The sequence below is a fragment of the Paroedura picta genome, unplaced genomic scaffold, assembly GCF_049243985.1.
Source record: "Paroedura picta isolate Pp20150507F unplaced genomic scaffold, Ppicta_v3.0 Ppicta_v3_sca22, whole genome shotgun sequence".
Taxonomy (NCBI): Eukaryota; Metazoa; Chordata; class Lepidosauria; order Squamata; family Gekkonidae; genus Paroedura; species Paroedura picta.
This window is the reverse complement of record NW_027518619.1, coordinates 4281875-4305052: the sequence shown is the minus strand read 5'-3', so window position 1 is coordinate 4305052 and position 23178 is coordinate 4281875. Positions and strand designations below refer to the sequence as shown.

The window sequence follows — 23178 nt, the reverse complement described above, 5'->3', positions numbered from 1 at the left end:
CCCATGTTAAAAGAGGGTGGGTTTAGGCTCTTCCTAGAGCAAGAGGTGGGGCAGGGCATGTTTGGGGTGGGACAATGCTACAGGCCTGTAAGGCATCCTCCTGGACTAAACAGAGACCTTGGCTTCCTGTGTGATTATTTCTTTATGTCACTAGCTCTCTGCATTGGTGTCTGGCAACACCTCTACAAATGGTGCCACAGGACTCAAACTTCGTCCTGTTGCTTCAGACCAAGGTGGCTCGCCACCTGAATTGACCCCTTTGCAAAGCACACCTAACCTAATCAGGCATGCTATTGTCATTTGGCATCTGAAATCATTCCACTCTCCAAGACATTAGGACAGGGAGACTCATATTCCAGCTGTACCAGAGTCTATTAAAATTTTGAGACTGTTTATCATTGTCTTTTTGAACATATTTTCTTTAGGAGTGCATTCTCCAAGGTTGATAAAGTCTAGTAAGCTTGACTCTGACACTGTTTCTCATTAAAAAAAACCCTGAGGTTTCCATTTGAGAAAAAAAAATATTAAACTCAACAATTATTTTCAGCCTTAAACCGTTTGGGGGCTTTAATTCTGTCCCCATCGTTTGGCCTTCTTTGGTTTGTTTTCACCACCTAGCGTGATGAATGCTACCCTGAGCATTCTGTTCAAGGGCTAAATTGAGAAACACTCCTAGGCTAGGAAACTCTTCCTTCTAGGAATCTGCAGCTGTGCCTTGCTGCATTTCCTAAACACATACTTGTCAAGTCACAACCCATTTAAGGTGATCCTGTAGGATTTTCAAAGCAAGAGACAGATCATGTTGGTTTAGCAGCCGGCCAAAGTTGGAGTCCAGTGGCTACTTTACATCCAATCAAGTTCTATTCAGCGCCTAAACTTTCATGTGCAGGCACGCTTCTTCAGGAACAGTGGAATGGGACTTACCAGTCCACACACATAGGCAGAGGGTAGGTAGTAAATTAGCTGTAAAATATGCCGTGTGCCAAGAGCCAGGTTGGTGTCATGGTTAAGAGTGGAGGCCTCTGATCTGGAGAGCCAGGTTTGATACCCCACTCTTCCACATGCAGCCAGCTGGATGACCTTGGGCTAGTCACAGTCCTGATAGAGCTGTTCTCGTAGAGCTCTCTCAGCCCCACCTACCTCACAGGGTGTCTGCTGTGAGGAGAGGAAGGGAAAGGTGTTGGTTACTGATTTGAGACTTTCAGGCAGTAAAAACCAACTCTTCTTCGGACATGTGGACTGGTAATTCCCATTTCATTGTATCTGAGGAAGTGTGGCTGCACACAAAAGTTTATCGGGCAAAATATGGCTGGGAAGCATAGCTGTATACATGCCCACCTAGGGCTCCTCCTCCAAGAACACTTTATAGACTTATGCACAGACTACAAATATGGTCAGAAGGCATTGGTTTTTACGTCCAACTTGTATTTTGGGACACTAATGCATCCGAGTTGCCAACCCCCAGGTAGCACCTGGAGATGTCCCACTACTACCAGTTGATCAGTGGGTTACCAACATAGGTGTCCCTGATGGCATTATAGGGGTGGCCAAACTGTGGCTCTTTGGATGTCCATGCACTACAATTCAGGGGCTCATGGGAATCGTAGTCCATGGACATCTGGAGAGCCACAATTTGAGACCTGCATTCGAACCTGCTGAGGTCTCAAGCCTCACAAGAAGAAAGTGGGCGATCCCAAAAACACAACAAAGGAAAAAAGAATCTGTCCAGTGGCTTAATCAAAATTTAAGACTCTCTGTTATCTCTTTATAAGTAGCAGTATTAGTAGTTTATTAAAACAGTCAACGGCCAGCAAGAATGTCTATATACACAATTGATCACCAAATACAAAACAAACTGTGGATAATAACTCTCATTTATAATTCCATAGGACATAGACGCAAGTTGGCATAAGGTTACTTTGGTTTCATGAAAACTTTATTATTAATACTCCCGTGCAATTATTTCTCAGCTCATTTCTCAACTCCGACAAATGCTTTCTCTGTTTAGACGGCTATGTAAAGGCCATTAGAAGAGCTACACATTTTTTATTAGGGTGTGTCAGGGACGGGTCTGCCTCTCACCATTTCCAAGGATTTTCCATGACTGCATCTTTCCAGCCCCCAGCTGCTTCCTCCTTTCAACAACCCTCATAATTCTTCCCACCACTGTGTGTTTAATTTGAATGCTCAGGGCAAGGCTGAGTTCCATTAGAATAAAAGACGTCAAGTTCAGATGAATCCCTAGAATTTAGTTTGTTTTTGCCTGTTCATACCATCAAATGGGGGGGGGGGGTTGTTGTCTTTTGGAATCCCACATCTGCAGAATGGCAGCCGATCAAAAGAAGAAACAAAGGTGGCACGCTTTGGAAGTTTTGCAGTATTTTTTTTAATAACAGCGTTTCCTCTTCTTGAGCTAGAAGAGAGTTCCTTCCTCCAAAGTCATTGCCGTGTATAATTGAATCCCAGGTCAACAGTAACTGGATTTGGGAAGCAGGAGAGCTGCAGACTTATTTATCACTCACAATGTCTCTGGCAATAAGCTCTTTCATGATTTCATTGGTACCACCGTAGATGGGCTGAACACGGGAGTCTACAAAACATCTGGGGAAAAAGAAGTGAGGGAGTGAGTGGACTGGAAGACATAAAAGCACTGCTTCTGAAAACAAGAAGTGGGCCTACACATAAAAACTTATCTGTTCCACTTAATATATTTCTGGTAAGACCTTGGAGGAGGAGTGTGTCTCATGGCTTAAGTACAGTACTTAACACCCACTCAGGGCGGTTTTCCCACCCGAGTGTCTCCTTCTCCAACCAGCTTGCCTGCCTGTCCAGTGGCCAGCCAATTGCCTTCTGTCCCCCACCCCAGACCACCCCCTCCTACTTCCACTTCCCTCTGAGGCTCGGAGGCTGCAGATCCCTGCTGTATGAGAGCTGCCCCTGCCCGTGAGTTTCCTGCCTGGGGGCCTCCAGTCTGCAGCCTTTCCAGGTCCTGGGGGGAGGGAGAGGCCATCCACAGAGTTCTTCCACCCCACCCGCCTAATCTAGTGCCCATAGTATTCCTAAATGCTTGGCCCCTAGTACCTTAAATAAAATATTGTCTCAAAGGTGCCACTGGACTCAAACTTTGTTCTGCCACTCCAGGCCAACACGGTTACCCATCTAAATCTACTTCTATTATAAACCATTATAGTTTTTCATTCTAGCCTACCTCGCATGATCATTGTGAGACCCACCTCTGTTGCCCCAAGCAGAAGAGAAGGATCATAATGTACTTGAAAGAAAGTTTTTCCAGGAAAACCTACATATCCCAGGATCTGGAACTTCTGAGATACAACCTGTATATTTTAAAGGCTCCAGCATCTGAGGTTTTTAGTTTGTTTTTAGCCAATATTTTGCATATGTTACAGGATTGCATCAAAATGTGCTGCTTGCTAGTGTAAGCGAACTTAAGAGACATGTTCAAGCAATGGCTTGGGACTAGGGTGTCTGAAGGACTGTCTTCTCCCTTATCTTCCTGCTCAGGAAACAAGATCACAGGGAAAGGCAACCCAATGGACCCTTCAATCAGAGGCTTGCTTGGTAGGCACAGGAGAGAGGGATTTTTCAGCAGGAGCCCCGAGATTGTGTAACAAAATTTCTAGGGAGATGGATCAAGATGAGTAGCCATGTAAGTCTGTCTGTAGCAGCAGAAAAGAGCCAGAGTTCAGGAGCACATTAAAGACTAACAAGATTCATGATAGGGGAGGAGCTTTCATGAGTCATTGCTCACTTCTTCAGTAGAAAAGGGCAAGTGTTCAGGAGCACCTGAAAGACTAACAAGATTCATGGCAGGGGAGGAGCTTGCATGAGTCATTGCTCACTTCTTCATTAGAAAAGGGCAAGAATTCAGGAGCACCTGAAAGACTAACAAGATTTGTGGCAGGGGAGGAGCTTTCACGAGTCATTGCTCACTTCTTCAGTAGAAAAGCGCAAGAGTTCAGGAACACCTGAAAGACTAACAAGATTTGTGGCAGGGCAGCAACTTTCATGGGTCACTGCTCACATCTTCAGTAGAAAAGGGCAAGAATCCAGGAGCACTTGCAAGACTAACAAGATTAGTGGCAGGGGAGGAGCTTTCATGAGTCACTGCTCTCTTCCCCAGATATCAGAAATGCGCACTGACCCACAAAAGCTGATGCCCTGCCACAAAATGTGTGGCAAGCAATGGTTTGGGACTAGGGTATCTGAGCCTTAGACTTTTGATTTTCAGGAGGCAGTTGAAGACATTTTTATGTAAGCTAATTTTATTTAGACTAATTTACAGGGCAATCCTCAATAGAGTCACACCCTTTAGCACTAACTGAATACAGTTGATTTAGGAAGGTGTACCTCTACTTACTTACTGGCAGTCCTAACAGGAGATTTTAATTGTGGTCTGATATGGTTTGGTTTCATAATTGTGGTTTTATTTAGATTGTAAACCACCTTGGGTTCCACAAGCCCCAAAGGCAGCTAGTAAATGTTCGAATTACATAAAGTAAACTATTGAAGAGCAGAATAGCAAAATTGTTTAACTTCTGGGGAAGCACAAGGCTCTTCCTGTGGAAATATTTTATCTGTAAGGATGACCGGTTTGTCAAACAAGGTGGCAGAAAGAACTCAGACTAAAGAGCAACCACACTTACTTGGCAATTGGGTATTCCCACATATACCCCCATCCTCCATGGAGCTGGACACACTGGGTAGCCACACTGTTCTGGAGATCAGAAGCCCTAGAAAGGAAAAAGTCCAGAATGTCGGCAAAAGCTACTGAGTCTTTATGTACCAGGAGCCAGTTTGGTATAGCTGTTAAGGCAGATTCTAATCTGGAGAACCGAGTTTGATTTCCCACTCCTCCCAATGAAGCCAGCTGGGGGACCTTGGACAAGCCCCAGTTCTCTCAGTCGCTCAGCTCCACCTGCCTCACAAGCTGCCCAGTGTAGGGAGAGGAAGGGAAGATTTTAAGCCCCTTTGTGACACAGTAGACCTGCTGGGGGACCTTGGACCAGTCCCCATTCTTTCAGGACTCTCTCAGCCCCACCTGCCTTTCAGAGTGCCTGTGGTGGGGAGAGGAAGGGAAGGGGGTTGTCAGCCACTGGGATATAAAAACCTACTCTTCCTCAGTTCCAATTGTATGAAAACTTTTCTTCTTCATTTCCAATTGTTCTTTATAGGGAAGCAATTTTCTTTTAAAAGGGACCACGGATGTTTCAGCGGCTGCTTTGGAGGGTGGACAGGGCTGTTGTGCAGAAGAAGCATGTAAGGCCTCCCGCACAGGTTGTTGTGGAGATGAAGCACTTGAGGCCTACTGCACAGGGTTGTTGTGCAGATGACAGAGGAGGTAAAAGAACCTCCGCAACAGCATCCAGTTTCAACTGAACAACAACCCTGCACAGTAGGCCTCATAGCATCCGAGACTGGTGGAGAAGAGACATGCCTGGCTTGGCTGCATCTGCCCTTGAGCAGTGAGGCTGGCCACAGCAGTATTTTATATGAGAAGGGGCTTTTCTGTGGCCTCTCTGTCAGCCAGCCATTAGGCAGAAGGGGAAAGCTTTCCCCCATCAAAAGGAAAGCATGCCCATGCCCTCAGACTCCCCTGCGTCGCTCTCTCCCTCCCTCCCCTCAGTCAGGAGCCGCTAGAGGTTCCCTCCCCTCAGTCAGGGGCTGCTAGAGGTTCCCTCCCCTCGGTCAGGGGCCGCTAGAGGTTCCTTCATAGCAGGCCTGAAAAAGGGGGGGGGGCACGGAAGCCTAAGCAAGAGCAGCAATTGGCCCCAGGGGAGGCGAGATTCCACCAAAAGGAGTTTTTGGGACCTTCAGCATGCTGTGAGAAGTATGCAACATATTTTATTACATTAGATTAGCTATTTCCAGAGTGCTATCCAAAGGATTCTTCTTGACTGAACTCTGAATCTCAGGGCAAATAATTCTATAGCGCTTCAATACTAGGACACTTCTCTTGGGACTAGTTAGGTTTTCAATGAGCAATAAAAACGAACAAAACAAAAAGGAAATTCTAAACTCTGCAGAAGAGCCACGCAAGGAAGCAATCTCTCTCCCTCCCTTTCTTATTGCTGATAAAAGGACACGACGTCATAACTATATTAGAAATAATTATATGAATTTGACCAACTGAAATTCCAAAGTTAGACAGATGCGTTAAGATCAACAGACCAAAATCTGCTTGGGATCCTCGGCTCAAAGGAGGTGAAACTGGCCTCAACCGGGGCGGGGCCTTTTTGGCCTTGGCCCCATTCTGGTGGAACGCTCTGCCTAAAGAGACCAGGACCCCATAGGACCATAACCAGTTCCGCAGGGCCTGTAAGCCAGAGCTGTTCCACGGTTGGGGCCCAAAGAGACCACCAAGAAATGCTGACTCTGCTGTTGTGAATTATAGAAGACCTGTTCTGAAGACTCTGAAAAATCCCCATTTGACTATAAATCTGCTCAGGGGGAACTGAGAACTGTTTTTAGGTTTCTGCTACCTGTATTGTTACCTGCACTGAGCTCCAAAGGAAGGGTGGGGTATAAAAATGGGATTGTTAAAATGCTCATGTTCAAACTGTAAAAATGTTGATGTTGTTAAACTCTGTTCTCTCGTTACCATTGTTGCTACCTAATTATACTGTACTGTTCTTGCCGTTCCATGTAAACTGCCCTGAGCCACAGGAGAGGGCGGAATAGAAATACAATCAATCAATCAATAAATAAAAATATTTATTATTATTTATTTATGTACTGAAGCTTAAGGAAGACTTACTGAATTTTAGCTGACTGTGACCCAAGTTATATGCTTGTTCTGGAAACATTCCTGCAGGCAACTATCTGTCACTGGTATATCCTATTTTATAAGTTTCTTCCATTTTATAAAAGTTTCTTATGTGTACATGTGTTTAAAAAAATTGTTTCCTGCCTTTTCCTGATCTCCCATCTGGTTTCTTTCACCCATGTGCTTAATTTAGTCAGGCATCAGTACAAAGTACTACCTTTGTGGCTGTTACTTGTCTAATTCTGCCTGGTGAAAGGTGAGTTAATGTGTAACAGCAACAGCAGCCCAGGGCATTTTCTGGCTAATGAAAAACAGAACTATAAGAAGCAGCAGCTCCGGTCAGGACTTGCTACAGAAAGTCAATGGGCAACACCTCGGGAGGTGGTGGGTTCTCCATCCTTGGAGATTTTTAAACAGAGTCTGGATAGCCATCTGATGGAGAGGCTGATTCTGTGAAGCCTCAAGGGGGTGGCAGGTTACAGTGGATGAGTGAAAGGGATGAGTGTCCTGCTTTGTTCAGGGGGTTGGACTTGATGACCCATGAGGCCCCTTCCAACTCTATTATTCTATGAACATTTCCACCCTGAAGTCAGACCCAGTTAGGAAACCATCATGAGGTCTACCAGAAGGGCCAGAACTCCAAAAGCCCTCCCGCTGTTGCCCTCTTTTCCCAAAGCACCAATAATACAGAGCACCACTGCCCCACAGGTAAGAAACAAGATCAGGCCTGTCCAACACTTGGTGTCACACAGTGACCCAAACCCTGGTGGCATCAGGAGGTCTACCAGAAGGGCCAGAACTCCAAAAGCCCTCCCACTGTGCCCCCCTCCAATAAAAGCACCAATAATACAGAACATTCCTGCCCCAGACATAAGTACATAAGAGAAGCCATGTCGAATCACTGCCCCACATTTAAGAAACAAGAGAAACCATGTTGAATCAGGCCAGTGGCCCTTCCAGTCCAACACTCTGTGGCACCCAATGGCCAAAACCCAGGGGCCATTGGGAGGTCCACCAGTGGGGCCAGAACTCCAGAAACCCACCTACTGTTCCCCCCCTCCCCCCGGCGTACCAGTATTTGGCCATCGAAGCAGTGGCAGAGTCCAGGCGTTTTGCCGCATGCAGCTGGAGACAGCTATCCAAAAATGCCCGGCCTACGCAAATCTGTGTTTTCAGTTCCGCCAGTTTGTGCTGGACTGTCTTTCAATATGCAAAGGGGGAAAAAAGAGAAGGGTTTAATGAAAAAAGGGAGTATTCTATAAAGACTTTAATATATTTAGGGGCAGGGATGGGGTGGGAAGACTCTCTCTGTAATAGGGATCCCCAATGTGGTGCCCCCGGGCACCAGGATGCCCACCAACACCCACCCTGGTACCTTTGAAGTATTTCCAGAAAGTGGGTGGGGCAAGGTAGGGCTTTCTCCCAGCAAGGCTTTTGATTGGCCATTGGACTCTTGTTATATTTTTGCTTCTATGTTACCTATAGTTTGTTTTCCCTTTCTCTTTTCAAATTAGTTGCTGGAGTTTGAGGTTTTCCCTTTCATGTTCTCCTTTTCTGTTGCTTTTGAGATAAATAAAATAACCATCCAGATGGAAGTGGATAATAATATCACGAAATCGTTTTGTTTCCTCTTCCATAATCATTTCCATTCCTATTGAAATGTACCCAGATCTCTTACTGTGCACATGTGCAAGGACTTCTCACAGATTCACAGGGTTGGGAAGGGCCATGTGGGCCATCTAGCCCAACCCCCTGCTCAATACAGAATCAGCCTCAAGCATCCAGGAAGCGCATCAACTGCCCTAAAGCAGGGGTAGTCAACCTGTGGCCCTCCAGATGTTCATGGACTACAATTCCCATGAGCCCCTGCCAGCAAACGCTGGCGGGGGCTCATGGGAATTGTACTCCATGAACATCTGGAGGACCACAGGTTGACTACCCCTGCCCTAAAGCACCAAATCTTGTGACAAATAATAGTGTGGGTTCAAAATGTCTGGGCTCAGAAGTGGAAGGCTCATTTAAAAGGGCTAGCCAAGAGAAGAATGAAATTTGAGTCCAGTATCACCTTAGAGCAGGGATAGCCAAACTATGGTTCTCCAGATGGCAGGGGATCATGGGAATTGTAGTCCAAGGACACCTGGAGAACCACAGTTTGGCCACCCCTGCCTTAGAGACTAACGAGATTTTTATAGTATAAGCTTCTAAAAGTTCATTCTTCTTGGTCTCTAAGGTGCTAGTAGACTCAAATCTAATTGTTCTACTGTAAATCAACATGGCTATCCAATCTAGGGGATGAATCATGGCTCAGTGGTAGAGCATCTGCTTGACATGCAAAAGGTCCCAGGTTCAATTCCCAGCATCACCAGTTTAAAAAGATCCAAGCTGTAGGCCTCAGCCCGAGACTGTGAAGAGCTGCTACCAGTCTGAGTAGACAATACTGACCATGATGGATAAAGTCTGATTAAATATAAGAATCAAGGATCACCGGCACCATTAGACAGGAGGAGCCAGAGGCTTAGAGCAGAGCTGCAGACTAAAAGGAGAAGTACTCACCAAATGGCTAGATGTCAGTTATCCGCTAAGAATGATGATGAATTGTTGCAGGATTGAGTCTAAACAGCTGATGTTTAACTATAAAGCCTCTCAAACGTAATTGGGGGTGTGTGGATGCACTGTAAGCTATATGCTGACATCTCTTGGCTTGAAAACCTTGATTTCTTAGACCAGACTATTGTGCTCGCCTGACCTCTGGAAACCCTGAACGTGGGCCTGTGAATGACTTTGTATCTAGTTACCTTCGTTGGTTTTGATTGTTTGAACAAACCAAGTGGGTTGGTACAACCTGATACCAGCACCTGACTAGGGTATTATAGGACCCCAGGAGGACCCCCTCATGCAAGGGATGAGGACGATTACTGTCATCAAAGGCATGCCCCTAAACAAGAAAGTTCTGCTTGGCTAAATCAAAGGGCTGGACAAAACCCTAAAACAAACACTGAGATTTCCAGGATTGTAAATACGATCCCTACAGATGACCCCTACATATAACAGGAAGCAGGCCCAGAAGAAAAGTTTGTGGGATACAGACAAACATAAGAACACAACTCGACAGGGCAAGCAAGGATGCTGAAAATATTCACCTGCAGATGGGCGATCGTTTTTCCGAAAGCTTTCCTTTGCTTAACGTAGTTCCTTGTCTCTTCAAACATGAATTCACAGCTGGCAATTGCCATATCAGCTATCAGCAGCCTTTCCTTAAGAAACATGAAGAGCTATTAAAATGTGGAAACAGAACCCAAGATATTTGAAATACCAAACTTGCTCTAACATTCTAACTATGGGGTCTCCAGGCCTGAGAAGACTAATACCTTAGATCAGTGGTCCCCAATCTGCAGTTCGCGGCCCGATGCTGGGCCACGAAGGCCAGGGCACCGGGCCGCAGTTCCCTCTCCCCGCCCCCCCCCCGCAGTAAAAAACTTCCCAGGCCACAAGCTTGCGGCCCGGGAAGCTTCTTACTGCGGGAGGGGTGCGAGAGGGAATAAGGGCCGCGCCGCGCATCGCGCATGCGCGGCCGGGCATGCGCACATGCGTGCTGCTGAAATCGCGCATGTGCAAAAGTGCCGCGCATGCCCTATTTCGGCCGTTCATGCGTGATGCGCGGGCGCAGCCACGCATGCACGATGCGCGGGCGTGGCCATCGCCCTGCCGGTCCCCAGCCGAAAAAAGGTTGGGGACCACTGCCTAAGATTTCTCAGAGTTCAGCAAAAGCTTCTTATCCTTACAATGATCTTCTAAACACTGAGAAAGCAAATGTTCCAAACCAATTCGTGAACAAGAAAACACCATCTGCATATAAAAGTACTTTAAAAAAATTTAATACAAAAGGCAACCAGTATGTGCAGGTTTTTAATGCCAAGCCTTGTTCTCATTTGTTACATGGAACTCCGTTGTAGATTAGTACACTGACCCAGGATCTTGAAAGTTTTCAATTCGTTTTTCTGCGACAGATATTAGGAATTCTAAATGGTGTACCATTTGTGGCTCTACGCCTGAAACTTAATCCCAAACGACTGGCAACTAAAGCATGGCAGATTACAATCAAATTCTGGCTTTGCTTCCTTTTTAGTCCGGATTCAACGGGCCTTGCATATTTAATGCTTATAGAGAACCAATGCAAAGGGTTAAGAACTGCTGAGCAGAAAATCAAATCTTTTGGACTTGCCATTCTTGAAATCTGCCTTTTGAAATAATTATGCCTAGAATTTTAGATACTGAATTTCAAGATTTAATCTGCACATCTAGTAAAACATGTTGTCCACTTTGTACATGAATCTTGCCTCGTTCGGACCTCATGGCCCCATAGTTTTATCATCTAATTGATCCACAAAAGAGAAGAGCTTTTATGTTAGCGAGGTTAGATGTTCTACCTTCAGCATTGCTAACTGGGAGATAATGTACTATTCCAGTGTATTATTATTGTTACAACTACTGAGTTATCTGTATTGTTCTGTTTTTTGTAAACCACCCTGAGCCTTAGGCCAGGCAGTGAATGAATGAATGGAATGAATGAATTTAAACGGAATCTGCCTCTGTTGGCAAAACTTTATAGAATCTATTTTACATGGTTTGCCTATTTTATAGGGATGTTCAGGGTGGGGGAAATATCTTCATTTTTAACCAAGAAAGCCAGATCATCTGACCAGAAGAAGATATTGTTTTCAACGAATAACCAGGATCCTGCCTTGATTGAGAAGGTAGCAATTCTTTTACAATTTGACTTGAGGTTGTAACAGCTCATCCTGTTTGGAGATTGGTTGGCCATTGTGTGAGGTGGGAGGCTGAGCTAGATGGACCCTCACTGGCTTGGTCCAACGGGGCTCTTCCGATGCTCTTATGATAGGGGGGGGGGGGAGACACACTGAGTTGTGCTGATTAAGAAACCAGGAAACCTCTGTCTTATAACTTTCCTACATCTAGAATATTGTGATTGATACACCTGGGCACCGTTGCCATTAATCCCAACACCCTTCACAGATGGATATGGGCCAGAATTGTGTTACTCATTTCTATGCTCGACAATGATCAGCGTACTTTGCTTTAAAAATTTGGCTCTGCAGCATTCACTGCAAAGAACACTTCCCCCACCCCACCAAAAAATCCCTCCTTTTCAACCCGGACAAATCACGCCTTTGTGGCATCTCTATGAGCGTGGTGAGGCTTCATGTCCGGCCTACCTGAGGCAGTTCAGCCATGAGGTAATAGAATCCTTTGTTCTCCTGCCCAAGGAGCGCACTTGTGGGAAGACGGACATCTTCAAAGAAGAGCTCTGCCGTGTCCTAAGATTCAACAATACGTAGGGTGGGGGGAAGATATGGTCATGTTTGACTTCTGCCCTGATCAAAGGCCTGTGAGGGGGAATTTGGCAGGAATAATGGGTGATCTTACAGGGGTGGAGGAGAGGTTGCCCAAACTGAAAGGTGAGCAAGCTGGGCTAGAGCCGGAAAACCACGGAAAACTAAACAAGCAGCGTCCCTGCCTATAAGCTAACTTGGTGCTGTGGCTAAGAGTGGATTCCTCGCTCCTCCACATGCAGCCAGCTGGGTGACCTTGGACTAGTCACAGTTCCTAGGATTGTTCTCAGAGGAGTTCTCTCAGAGCTCCCTCAGTCCCACCTACCTCACAGGGAGCCTGCTGTGGGGAGAGGAAGGGAAGGCAATTGTAAGCTGCTTTGAGACCCCTTGGGCAGTAAAAGTGAGGTATAAAAAACACCTCTTCTTCTTCTAAAGCAGCTTGTGTCAGAAGTGATGGTCGTTGTCCCGATTCTGAGGGGACTATGAGGGGAGTTGAATGAGCCAACCCCTTTTATTTCCATTCCTGCCTAGGCTTGGAGAGCTGAGGAGACCAACCACAACTGAAACAATGGGAGGAAGGTTAAGAAGAAGAGGAGTTGGGTTTTACATCCCGCTTTTCATTGTCAGCCTCAAAGCGGCTGACAATTGCCTTCCCTTCCTCTCCCCACAACAGGCACCCTGTGAGGTAAGTGGGGCTGAGACTGCTCTGCGAGAACAGCTCTAACAGGACTGTGATTGGCCCAAGGACACCCAGCTGGCTCCATGTGGCAAAACGGGGAATCAAACCCAGCTCTCCAGATTAGAAGCTGCTGCTCTTCACCACACCACGCTGGCTCCCTTCACCCACAGGGCCCTGATTTGCATGGCCCAGGCTAGCCCAATCCCCTCACATCCTGGAAGCTAAGCAGGGTCAGCCCTGGTTATTCTTTGGAGGGGAGACCGCCAAGGAAGTCCAAGCTCACTTTGCAGAGGCAGGCAATGGCAAACCACTTCTGAACGTCTCTTGCCTCGACCTGGACGGCCCAAGCTAGCTTGATCTCATCAGAGCTCAGAAGCTAAGCAAGGTCAGCCATGGCTAGGACCTGGATAGACCCCCAAGGAGTTCCAGGGTTGCTATGCAGAGGCAGGCAATGGCAAACATCCTCTGAATGTGTCTTTCATTCATTCGTTTATTTAAAATTTAATTTATATCCCGCCTCTCCCAACTAAGTCATCTCAAGGCGGCTTACAACAATAAAAACAATAGACCCCATAAGCCCTTGGAAACCCCTCCGGGGCGACCGTAAGTTGGCCGCAACTTCTTCCACCCTTCTTCCACTACACCCCTCCAAAGAGTGCTGAAGTCATCAGACCTACTTAGGATCCTCAGCCCGAAAGAGAGGAGACTGGCCTCAACCATCGCCAGGGCCTTTTCGGCCCCGCCTTGGTGGAACATTCTTCCTGATGAGATCAGGGCCCTCTGGGAACTTCACCAGTTTTGTAGGGCCTTTGAGAGAGATCTCTCTCTTAGAGGCCCCCAGCTTGGGCTGCTGTCTCTTCTAGCCATCCAAGAAGGCCTGGGGACACCTCTAGCAGCCTTCCCAAAGATGGCCGAGTACACACATAGGCCTCCCCAGTACCTCACCTGTGCCTTCAAGCCGATTTTCTCCAGCTTCCGCCCTTTGACGAAGCCTTTCATGCCGTTTTCCACCAGGAAAAGGCTGATGCCGTGAGCGGGCGAGCGAGCCTCACGATTGGTCACGGCCACGACGATCACCAGGTTGCTCAGCCAACCGTTGGTGATGAAGACCTGCAAATGGGGGCAGAAAGAAGGCGTGGCCCGTTTTCATTCCCTCCCTTCTCTTGGCAAGGCAGCTCTGTCAGGGCACTCCAGGAGTGGAACGCCCTGGGCAACACAAAGCCAGGACGTAGGTAGACTGTTTTGGTGCCCTGCTTTTCCGGTGCAGAGCTGGGGAGATCCATTTTCTCCTCACAACCATGACGAGAGCGAGCCTCACCCACCCCCTCCCTCCTAAGAAGCACGTTTTATTAAAGCACCTCCAAGAACGACTACCAAGCAACGAGACTCTTTGCTCTTCGCATTCCCCTGTGACATTTTCCCCTTTGTCCCATCAGGACATTCAGTGGGAAATTAAACTTTTTTGTGGGTTGTTTTGGATTGATGGCTTGACCGTCTTTGTCCGTCTCCCCAGCTCCACTGGGCAATTTCCTACCAGGCAGGCGATTCTACTGCCTGCTTTTTCCCACCCGCCATCGCTGAGTCCTTGATTACCGACGTGAAAGGAGCCAGTCCTTCTGGTGCTCTTTAGGTCCTTCCCGGACAAAAGCCGGGCGGAAAAGCCCCCCTTCTAAGCCGCCCGCATTCCAAGTCGCCAGCCGGAGTCGCTAGGTGATTTGGGGAGCCTGAACAAAGGGCTTGGCCCTAAATCACTGCGGGGCTGTCACACACGAAGCCCCGGTTGCTAACTCGCAGAGCTCAACAGAACCAAACGACTGAACGACAGATTCGGCACTGATCCGCTTCCATACCTTACTGCCATTCAGAATCCAATCGTTCCCGTCCTTTTTGGCAAACGTCCGCACGCCCTGCAAATCGCTAAGGGAAAACAGAACTTGAGAGCTCAACAAAAACACAAGATATTTACAAACAGGGGCAGAGGGGAGCGAGAACAAAAAAATGAAGTTGCCTTATATTGAACTAGGGGCCAAGCCTATTGCTTTCAGGAATACAACAGGTGCTAGATTAGGGGTGGGTGGGTGGAAGAACTCTGTAGATGGCCTCTCCCTCCCCACAGGACCTGGAAAGGCTGGAGGCCCCTGGGCAGGAAACTCACCGGCAGGGGCAGCTCTCACGCAGCAGGGATATGCAGCCTCCGAGCCTCAAGGGGAAGTGGAAGGAGGAGGGGGTGGTCAGGGGTGGGGGATGGAAGGCTGGCCACTGGACAGACAGGCAAGCCGGTTGGAGGAGGAAGCACTCAGGGGTGGGACAGCCGCCCTCAGTAGGTGTTAAGCACTGAGTGGCACTTAAGCTATGAGACACGTTCCTCCTCCAAGGCCACACCAAAAGTAGTAAGTGGAACAGATAAGATCAGGGTCAGTCCTACTCAGACTGACATCTGAAGAAGTGAGCCGTGACTACACAAGCTCCTCCACTGCCACAAATTGTGTCTTTCAAGTGTTCCTGGGCTCTGGCTCTATCCTACTGAAGAAGTGAGCAGGGACTCACGAAAGTTCCTCTTTTCCCTTCACTGACCCCATGAAACCCAGATGCATTCCTTTCAGAACAAACAGAGCCCTTCTACACATACGCACATGCATGCAAATGCACAAACACACAGAAAGCAAGATCCCTGTGAGGCAATGTTGCCAGATCCAGGCTGGGAAACTCCTGGAGATTTGGGGGTAGAGCCTGTGGAATGGTGGGATTTGGGCAGACAAGGGACCTCAGCGGGATATAATGCCATGGAGTCCACCCTCCAAAGCATCCATTTTCCCCAGGGGAACGGGAGATGAGTTGCAGTTCTGGGGGAATCCCCAGGTCCTTCCTGGAGGTTGGCATCCCTAACACGCAAAGGTATTTATAAGATTATGTTGCCTCTGCACACTGAGACACTGATGAGATCGTGAGTCCAAGAAACTATGCAGACGATGGCAGCTTTCAGAACGTTTCTGGTCCGTGCCCTTCTCTGCTCACCTTCCGGCCCCTGGTTCGGTCATGGCTATTGCACCGATGCATTTCCCTGCTGCCATTTCTGGAATGAATCTTTCTATCTGCTCTCGGGAACCATAATTGGCGATGTAGGGCATGACAATGTCGGAGTGCAGGCTGAATCCGGGGCCTGTGCAGTTCACATACATTCTGGAAAAGAGGTGGGAGACCGTTCAGGAAGGGCTGTGCATCGCCTCGCCAACAGAAAGAGACACACAGGAAACTGATCTGCTTTTCAAATATGGCATTGATTTCGCCATTGCTGCATGCTCAGCCCATTTATTATTCCATTCTTCTAGACCTGGGAAGTTTATTATGAAAGCAGGAGATAAATTTAGAATGTGAAGTCATTTTAAAATGGTATATAAATATACAGTAAATGCAGTATTTTGTTAAATTTGAATGAGAATAAACTTGGAATACAAATGTAGAAAGTACTGGAATTTGAACGATTTTATTCCTGATCTTTCTTATTGTCAGATATTTAAGGGATTTTCTTTCTCTTAAATCTATGGAACACATCTTCTTTCGTTGCCCCCTTTATACCTCAGCTCATATGAAGGTTATCCACCTCCTTCTGGGAGGGAGGTTACATCAAACAGAAGCGGATTGGACCAAAGACCTTCTAATGGGTGACAAACCTCAAGTCTCTGTACAAACAATGAAATTTTGTGCCTACGCAATTCAAGCCCACCAGGAGGAAACAAAACACCTTTAATGTTTTCTTTTTTTATGAGGACCATCACCCCAACATGTTTTAAAATCTTAATGTTTAGAAAAAGAGGAGTTGTTTCTTATATGCCGCTTTTTTCTACCAGGAGTCTCAAAGCGGCTTACAATTGCCTTCCCTTTCCTCTCCCCACAACAGACACCCTGTAAGGGAGGTGAGGCTGAGAGAGCCCTGAGATTACTGAAGAAGAAAAGTTGGTTCTTATATGCCGCTTTTTTCTACCAGGAGTCTCAAAGCAGCTTACAATCGCCTTCCCTTTCCTCTCCCCACAACAGACACCCTGTGAGGTAGGTGGGCTGAGAGAGCCCTGATATTCCTGCTCCGTCAGAACAACTTTCTCAGTTCGATGGCAAGCCCAAGGTCACCAAGCTGGCTGCATGTGGGAGAGAGGAGCAGAGAATCCAACCCGGATCACCAGATCAGAAGTCGCTGCTCCTAACCACTACTCCAAGCTGTGACTGACTGACTGAATGTCTTTTAAGGAACTCAGAAGTGGGCAAACTTCTGGACACAAAAGGAAAGTTCTCCAAAGCTGCAATGGCTACATACTGTTCTTCCCAGACGACAGCTGCAGAGAAGAGATCTCCTCCAATACCACCAGCGTCTTCCGATATGTTGACTCCGAGCAGCCCCTGCTGGCCGGCTTTTTCCCAGAGTTCCCTGCTGACCTGCCCCGCCTTCTCCCATCTGCAGATAAAACACAGCATGAAAAGGTGATGCCATTTTTTTCTAGTCTGTTTGATAACTGAGTAAGAACACAAGTTTAATAGTTTGAAATACAAGACTACACAGCCCAAGGTTGTCAAGCTCCGAGAAGAAGATTTGGGGGGTGCACCAGCCAAAGCAGCTATTTTCCTCAGGTTGTGGTCTGGGCGATCGGTTGTAATTTTGGGACATCTCCTAGCACCACCTGGAAGCCGGCAACTGTAGGTCAATGGGCAGAAGTGCTCCGCAGCTGGCATTTCCCACCCTATGGAAAGGGCTACAGATTCTTTAAGAAAAATGAAAATGGGACCAACAGACTGTTCCATTAGATGGTGTTACAAAGCCGCCGTAGGAGGAAGAAGAGGAGAAAACGGTGACCAGGAAAATGTGGGCATAAACGGCTGTGTGGATTATGTGTTTCCACTCTGGAATTGCAGCAGCAATGGGGGCTACTCAAAGAAATGTCCTGCCCATCTCAGAACTTTTTTAAAAAGCAAAGAAGCATTTTGATTGCTGGCGGAGTTTCAATATGCAGAGAGGGTGCAGCACCAGCCTGCTTAAGGTATAAAACAATTTTATTAAAAAGAAACAACTTTGTATATGGACGGCTTTAACTTTTTATGTGGGGGGTTGTTATTTTTTATGTAACCTTCTGCAAGCCGGCTTGCCAAGAGTAGCGGGGAATAAATCTAACAAATACACAGAAATAGATATAGACAGGCAGGCAAGAAAGGAAGAAGAGGGGAGGGAGACAGAAAGCATTAACTGATCTGTACCTTCATTCTGTTCAACTGCTGTTTCTGGAGGCAAACAGAGAGGAAGTCTGCTCAAAAAGTAGGAAGCCTCCAAATGAGCCAATCAGGACATAGAAGTAAACTATTTGAAAAAAAAAATCAGGAAGTTCCCAATCTAACTTTGCCAAGTACGCCTCTTTGTTGCCCCCTGCAGGATATTCTTTGTAACATCAATATAGTGAGACACTCCAAGTACACATACTCTGCATGATATGGAACCACAGCCTCCTGGAAGAACTTTCTGACGCTTTGCCGGAAGATGTCATGGTCGGAAGAGAAGATCCTCCGAGTTCCAATGTCCATTACAGTTTTCGCGGAGGAGGTTTCCAAGCGTGCCGTCTCATGGTTTCCAGTGTGAAGGTGCCTTAGGGAAATAAAAGGAAATACTGCACTCATTGGGAAAAATCCCCCATACCTTTTTAAAAAAAATATGATAGGATTCCAATTGATGGTAAGCTACTGGGGACCAGGCTGTGATCTCCTGATCAGTGGTAAGCAATGGCAGCCATTTTGTATTTGGCTCCACCTCCTGTGGAAGCCATTTTGCAGTGGCCATTTTGTGATCATGCCATATCAGTATTCCACAAATGCCCACAGGCTCATAAAGTTTGGGAACCCTTGCAAATGCTGGCTGGGGCTCATGGGAATTGTAGTCCACGGACCTCTGTAGGACCAAAGGTTGACTACCCCTGATCTGGAGGAAATGTTTGGTGGACTCCTGCTGCTAATGAAATTGCTAAACTGATTAGTTTAGTCACACTGTACGTTAAGATCCAGTACAACAAAGCAAAAGCTGCATCAGGTCTCTGAGAGATTGGCTCCTTATTTTACTTTATTTTATGGGATCTTGTTTTATCATAGGGTTCTTTCGGAGGTAGTTTTAAAAATCTGTGTCAAGCCTCGGAGAGAAAGGTGGCAATTAAACATAGTCGATGTAGCAAATAAAATGACGATTCCCTTGTACAATGAGGTAAGAGACTTGTATTTCTGTTTTATATCATTGCTAGCTGCCTTGAACATATTTTATGAAAAAGTATTAAACACATGGAATTCACAGCCACAGGAAGAGGTGGTGGCTACAAGCACAGACAGCTTCAAGGGGGGGTAAACCTATGGAGCAGAGGTCCCTTAGTGGCCATTAGCCACAAGGTATAAATAAAGGGAACATTGCGTCTGGGGGAGTGAGGCTGGGTATTCTGGGTGGACCACAATGGGTGGGCTTCCAGAGTTCTGACCCCATTGATGGACCGCCTGATGACACCTGGGTTTTGGCCACTGTGTGTCACAGAGTGTTGTACTGTGCAGGCCACTGGTCTGATCCCATATAGCTTCCATTAGGTTCTCAGGATACTTAAAAAAAAGATAAAATTTCCGAAAATTAGATTGTCGCAGATTATGTGGGAACACATAATATGCCACAACCTGATTCCTGCCCCGGTGAAGTCTCCACTGTCTGTCTTCCAAAGCCAGGCCCATCCCTGGCTCCGTTGTTCTGGCATGAAGCCAGGAGGTGACTGGGGTCCTCAGTTGCAGACACAGGAGAAATGGGCACAGAGATGGCTAGCAAGAAAGGGCACTGAGCTCCAGCTGCTATGCTGACGCTTCTGTCGCCACTTCTTCTGCCACCGTGTCTACTGGCACATTCCCCAGGGATGGACAATGGATGTCACGTCTATGCCCATTTCTGTCCCATGGGGTGCGCTAGTAGATTTGTTCCCACATCCATAAGTAAAATGGGCATTATAGGAGACACATACCTGTGGCTGAAAATGGTGGGGACCTGGAGAGGAGGGGTCCCAATGTGGACCAAATGTTTTTAGAAAGCGAATCTTTTGTTTGGCCACTAGATATTTGGGGCTGCAGACTTGATGGGGTGCAATGGAGAGGTCCACCCTACAATGTACCCATTTTCTCCAGAGTAACAGGCTGTTCCATTAGATGGTGGGAGGACAGTGACCTCAGTGGGGCTCAATGCTACAGAGTCTACCCTCCCATTTTCCCCAGGGGAATCGATTTATTTAGTCTGGAGACGAGCTATAATTCTGGGGGCTCCCCAGGTCCCACCAGGAGACTGGCATCCCCGAGTATAGATGCAGTGGTGCAGAATAAGTAAATCCACATTTTACCACTACATAAGCAGAACTCTAGCAGCCCCTTAAAAACTAACAATAACTAACCAGTAAGCCAGACTTCAATTTGTCAAAGAATCATAGAATCATAGAGTTGGAAGGGGCCATACAGGCCATGTAGTCCAACCCCCTGCTCTACGCAGGATCAGCCCTAAGCATCCTAAAGCATCCAAGAAAAGTGTGTATCCAACCTTTGCTTGAAGACTGCCAGTGAGGGGGAGCTCACCACCTCCTTAGGCAGCCTATTCCACTGCTGAACTACTCTGACTGTGAAAAAAATTTTTTCCTGATATCTAGCCTATATTGTTGTACTTGAGGTTTAAACCCATTACTGCGTGTCCTCTCCTCTGCAGCCAACTGAACAGCATTCTGCCCTCCTCCAAGTGGCAACCTTTCAAATACTTAAAGAGGGCTATCATGTCCCCTCTCAACCTCCTTTTCTCCAGGCTGAACATTCCCAAGTCCCTCAACCTATCTTCATAGGGCTTGGTCCCTTGGCCCCAGATCATCCTCGTTGCTCTCCTCTGTACCCTTTCAATTTTATCTACGTCCTTCTTGAAGGGAGGCCTCCAGAACTACACACAGTACTCCAGGTGTGGTCTGACCAGTGCCGTATACAATGGGACTATGACATCTTGTGATTTTGATGTGATGCCCCTGTTGATACAGCCCAAAATGACATTTGCTTTTACCGCTGCACCCAAAATGACATTTGCCTTTTTTACCGCTGTCAGAAGCTCTGGAGAGACCTCTGGCTTCGCCAAAGATTATGCCGGAATATTTTGTATTAGTCTTTACGATGCCAGTGGTCCCAATAGAATCTTGGAGCAGCAGACCCCATGAGGCTACCTGCCCTTCCGGAGTCCTTATCCCAGGTGGCCTTGCACCTGAAGGCCAGGTAACTCTGAAGACCTTTGCCCAGTTTCAGCCTCAGAAATGTTTTGCTGAGGATGGCTTCCGTACAAGTTTGGTCACGTCAGAGCAAAGGGCTTGCCCACGCTGGAACTAGGGCAAAGTTGACCATCTGTGATGAAACAGCCAACTTCTCGTTGGGAAATACCTGGTGATTTGGTGGGCTGGAACTGGGCTATAATGCCAGAGTCCACCTCCAAAAGCTGCACGTTTCCTGACAGCCCTAGATGGGTTTCCTGAAGGAGTGGGAGTGGATTAACTTTTTATACATTTAAAAAAATTGTTCAACATTTATCGGGTGATATCGGGTGACACATATGGTTGTGTCGACTCAGCAGCCCTACACAGACCCCACACCCCACAACAGCCAATTTCTCCAGGAGAGACAATCTCTGCAGTCCGGAGAGCCGTGAAATCTTCAGTCCCCCCCTGGAGGCTACGCTCCAGAAAGGTATAAAACACTGTATACAAAAAGCAGAGACCCTAGTCCAAAACACACAGCATGTATTAAGGCAGGGGTAGTCAAACTGCGGCCCTCCAGATGTCCATGGACTACAATTCCCAGAAGCCCCTGCCAGCAAATGCTGGCAGGGGCTTCTGGGAATTGTAGTCCATGGACATCTGGAGGGCCGCAGTTTGACTACCCCTGTATTAAGGAATTCATATATTGCTGTGTGTTTAGGATGGCAACGGACTAATGAATTCATACATTGCTGTGTGTTTTGGATGACGGCGAATGAATACATGGCATTAAAAGCCGTCAGTAATAACCCCCAAAGTCATTCCTCCACACACTGCACAAAAATACTTCCTTTCTTGGTTAGCTTTTCTCGCCTGGCGGAGATTTCCGCGGCATCCCAAACGGCGTCCGCTGAGACAAACGTTCCAAAAGATAAGAGTCCTTTTTTGTGCCTGTGGACTCATCGACCTTGGAGGGCAGTATACCGATTTAATAAATAAATTTAATAATAAATAATAATGATGATGATAATACATTCATTGATACACGCCCTGGGTTTTGAACAGGAGTCTCCACTTTTTGCGCACTTCAAGAGTGCTCTCTTCTCCTGCGGCGCGTTTGGCTTGCGGCTCCGACCTGCCACCTGGAGGTTGGCATCGCCTTGCGCTCCCACCCCCGACCGAAGTCCGGCTGAACAATGACAGGTCCGCCCGTGAGCAACGATCCCGGGGAAGCAACAAGGCGGGCGCGACTCGCCTCCAGGCCAGCCTGGAAAGTTTCCTTGGCTCGGCCATTTCCCCCGGCCTTTCAGCCGGAAGGAGATCGCAGCCCCTGCCCCAAACTGGCTCCAAACTCTGCGATCGTCTGCTAGGAAACCCCCAATCCCGGGTCCCCCTGGCCGCTTTGGGAGCTCTGCAGTCGCCCGCCCGCTTCGGCAACGAGGGGCGCCTTTTGCACGCGTCCCTCCGTCTCGCCCTACCTCTCGCCTCGGAGCCCGGCCGCCCCGCAGAGAGCGCGTCTCGCCAGCAGCCGCCCAGCAGCCATGCCGATGGTGCCGGGAACGCGGAAGGAGAGAGGGGCGCACACAGTGGCGCCCCCTGTCGCCCGCGGGAGCCCTCGCTCGGAGCCGCTTCCCCGGGCCGGGGAGGCCAAGGACAGGGCGACCTCTGGCGGCCGCAGCGCGGGCGTTTTTTCGAGGAGGAGGTGGGGGCGGGTGACCCAGGCTTCTGCTGGAGCATTTTGCAAAGCAATCCTAAAGGGCAGGGGTAGTCAACCTGTGGTCCTCCAGATGTCCGTGGACTACAGTTCCCATGAGCCCCTGCCAGCGTTTGCTGGCAGGGGCTCATGGGAATTGTAGTCCATGGACATCTGGAGGACCACAGGTTGACTAGCCCTGCTAAAGGGAACGACTGCCTTACAGTGAAACGCCTGGGTTGCCAACCTCTAGGTGGGACCTGGCATGGCAACTGATTTCCAGCCTTTGAGGTGGGGTGGGGGCGGTGTGGTAGTTCTAATGTGGCACGCCGGACTTCTAATTCTGCACTCCCCCGCATACAGCCAGCTGGGTGATCTTGGGCTTGCCATAGCACTGATGAAGCTGTTCT

At 47.8% G+C, this 23178-nt stretch overlaps 1 protein-coding gene across 1 annotated transcript; it reads right to left on the bottom strand.

Annotated features, from left to right (window-relative positions):
- Window positions 1-1914: 1914 nt before the first annotated feature.
- Window positions 1915-22728, bottom strand: LOC143828383 (long-chain specific acyl-CoA dehydrogenase, mitochondrial-like). Its single transcript, XM_077318777.1, has 11 exons — window positions 22554-22728; window positions 18276-18437; window positions 17124-17261; window positions 15830-15994; window positions 14665-14731; window positions 13760-13924; window positions 12019-12120; window positions 9925-10038; window positions 7857-7984; window positions 4665-4751; window positions 1915-2601 (listed from the first exon to the last, which is right to left on the bottom strand). The coding sequence occupies exons 1-11, from the start codon at window positions 22616-22618 to the stop codon at window positions 2508-2510; spliced, it is 1287 nt and encodes a 428-aa protein (XP_077174892.1). The 5' UTR covers window positions 22619-22728; the 3' UTR covers window positions 1915-2507.
- Window positions 22729-23178: the final 450 nt, after the last annotated feature.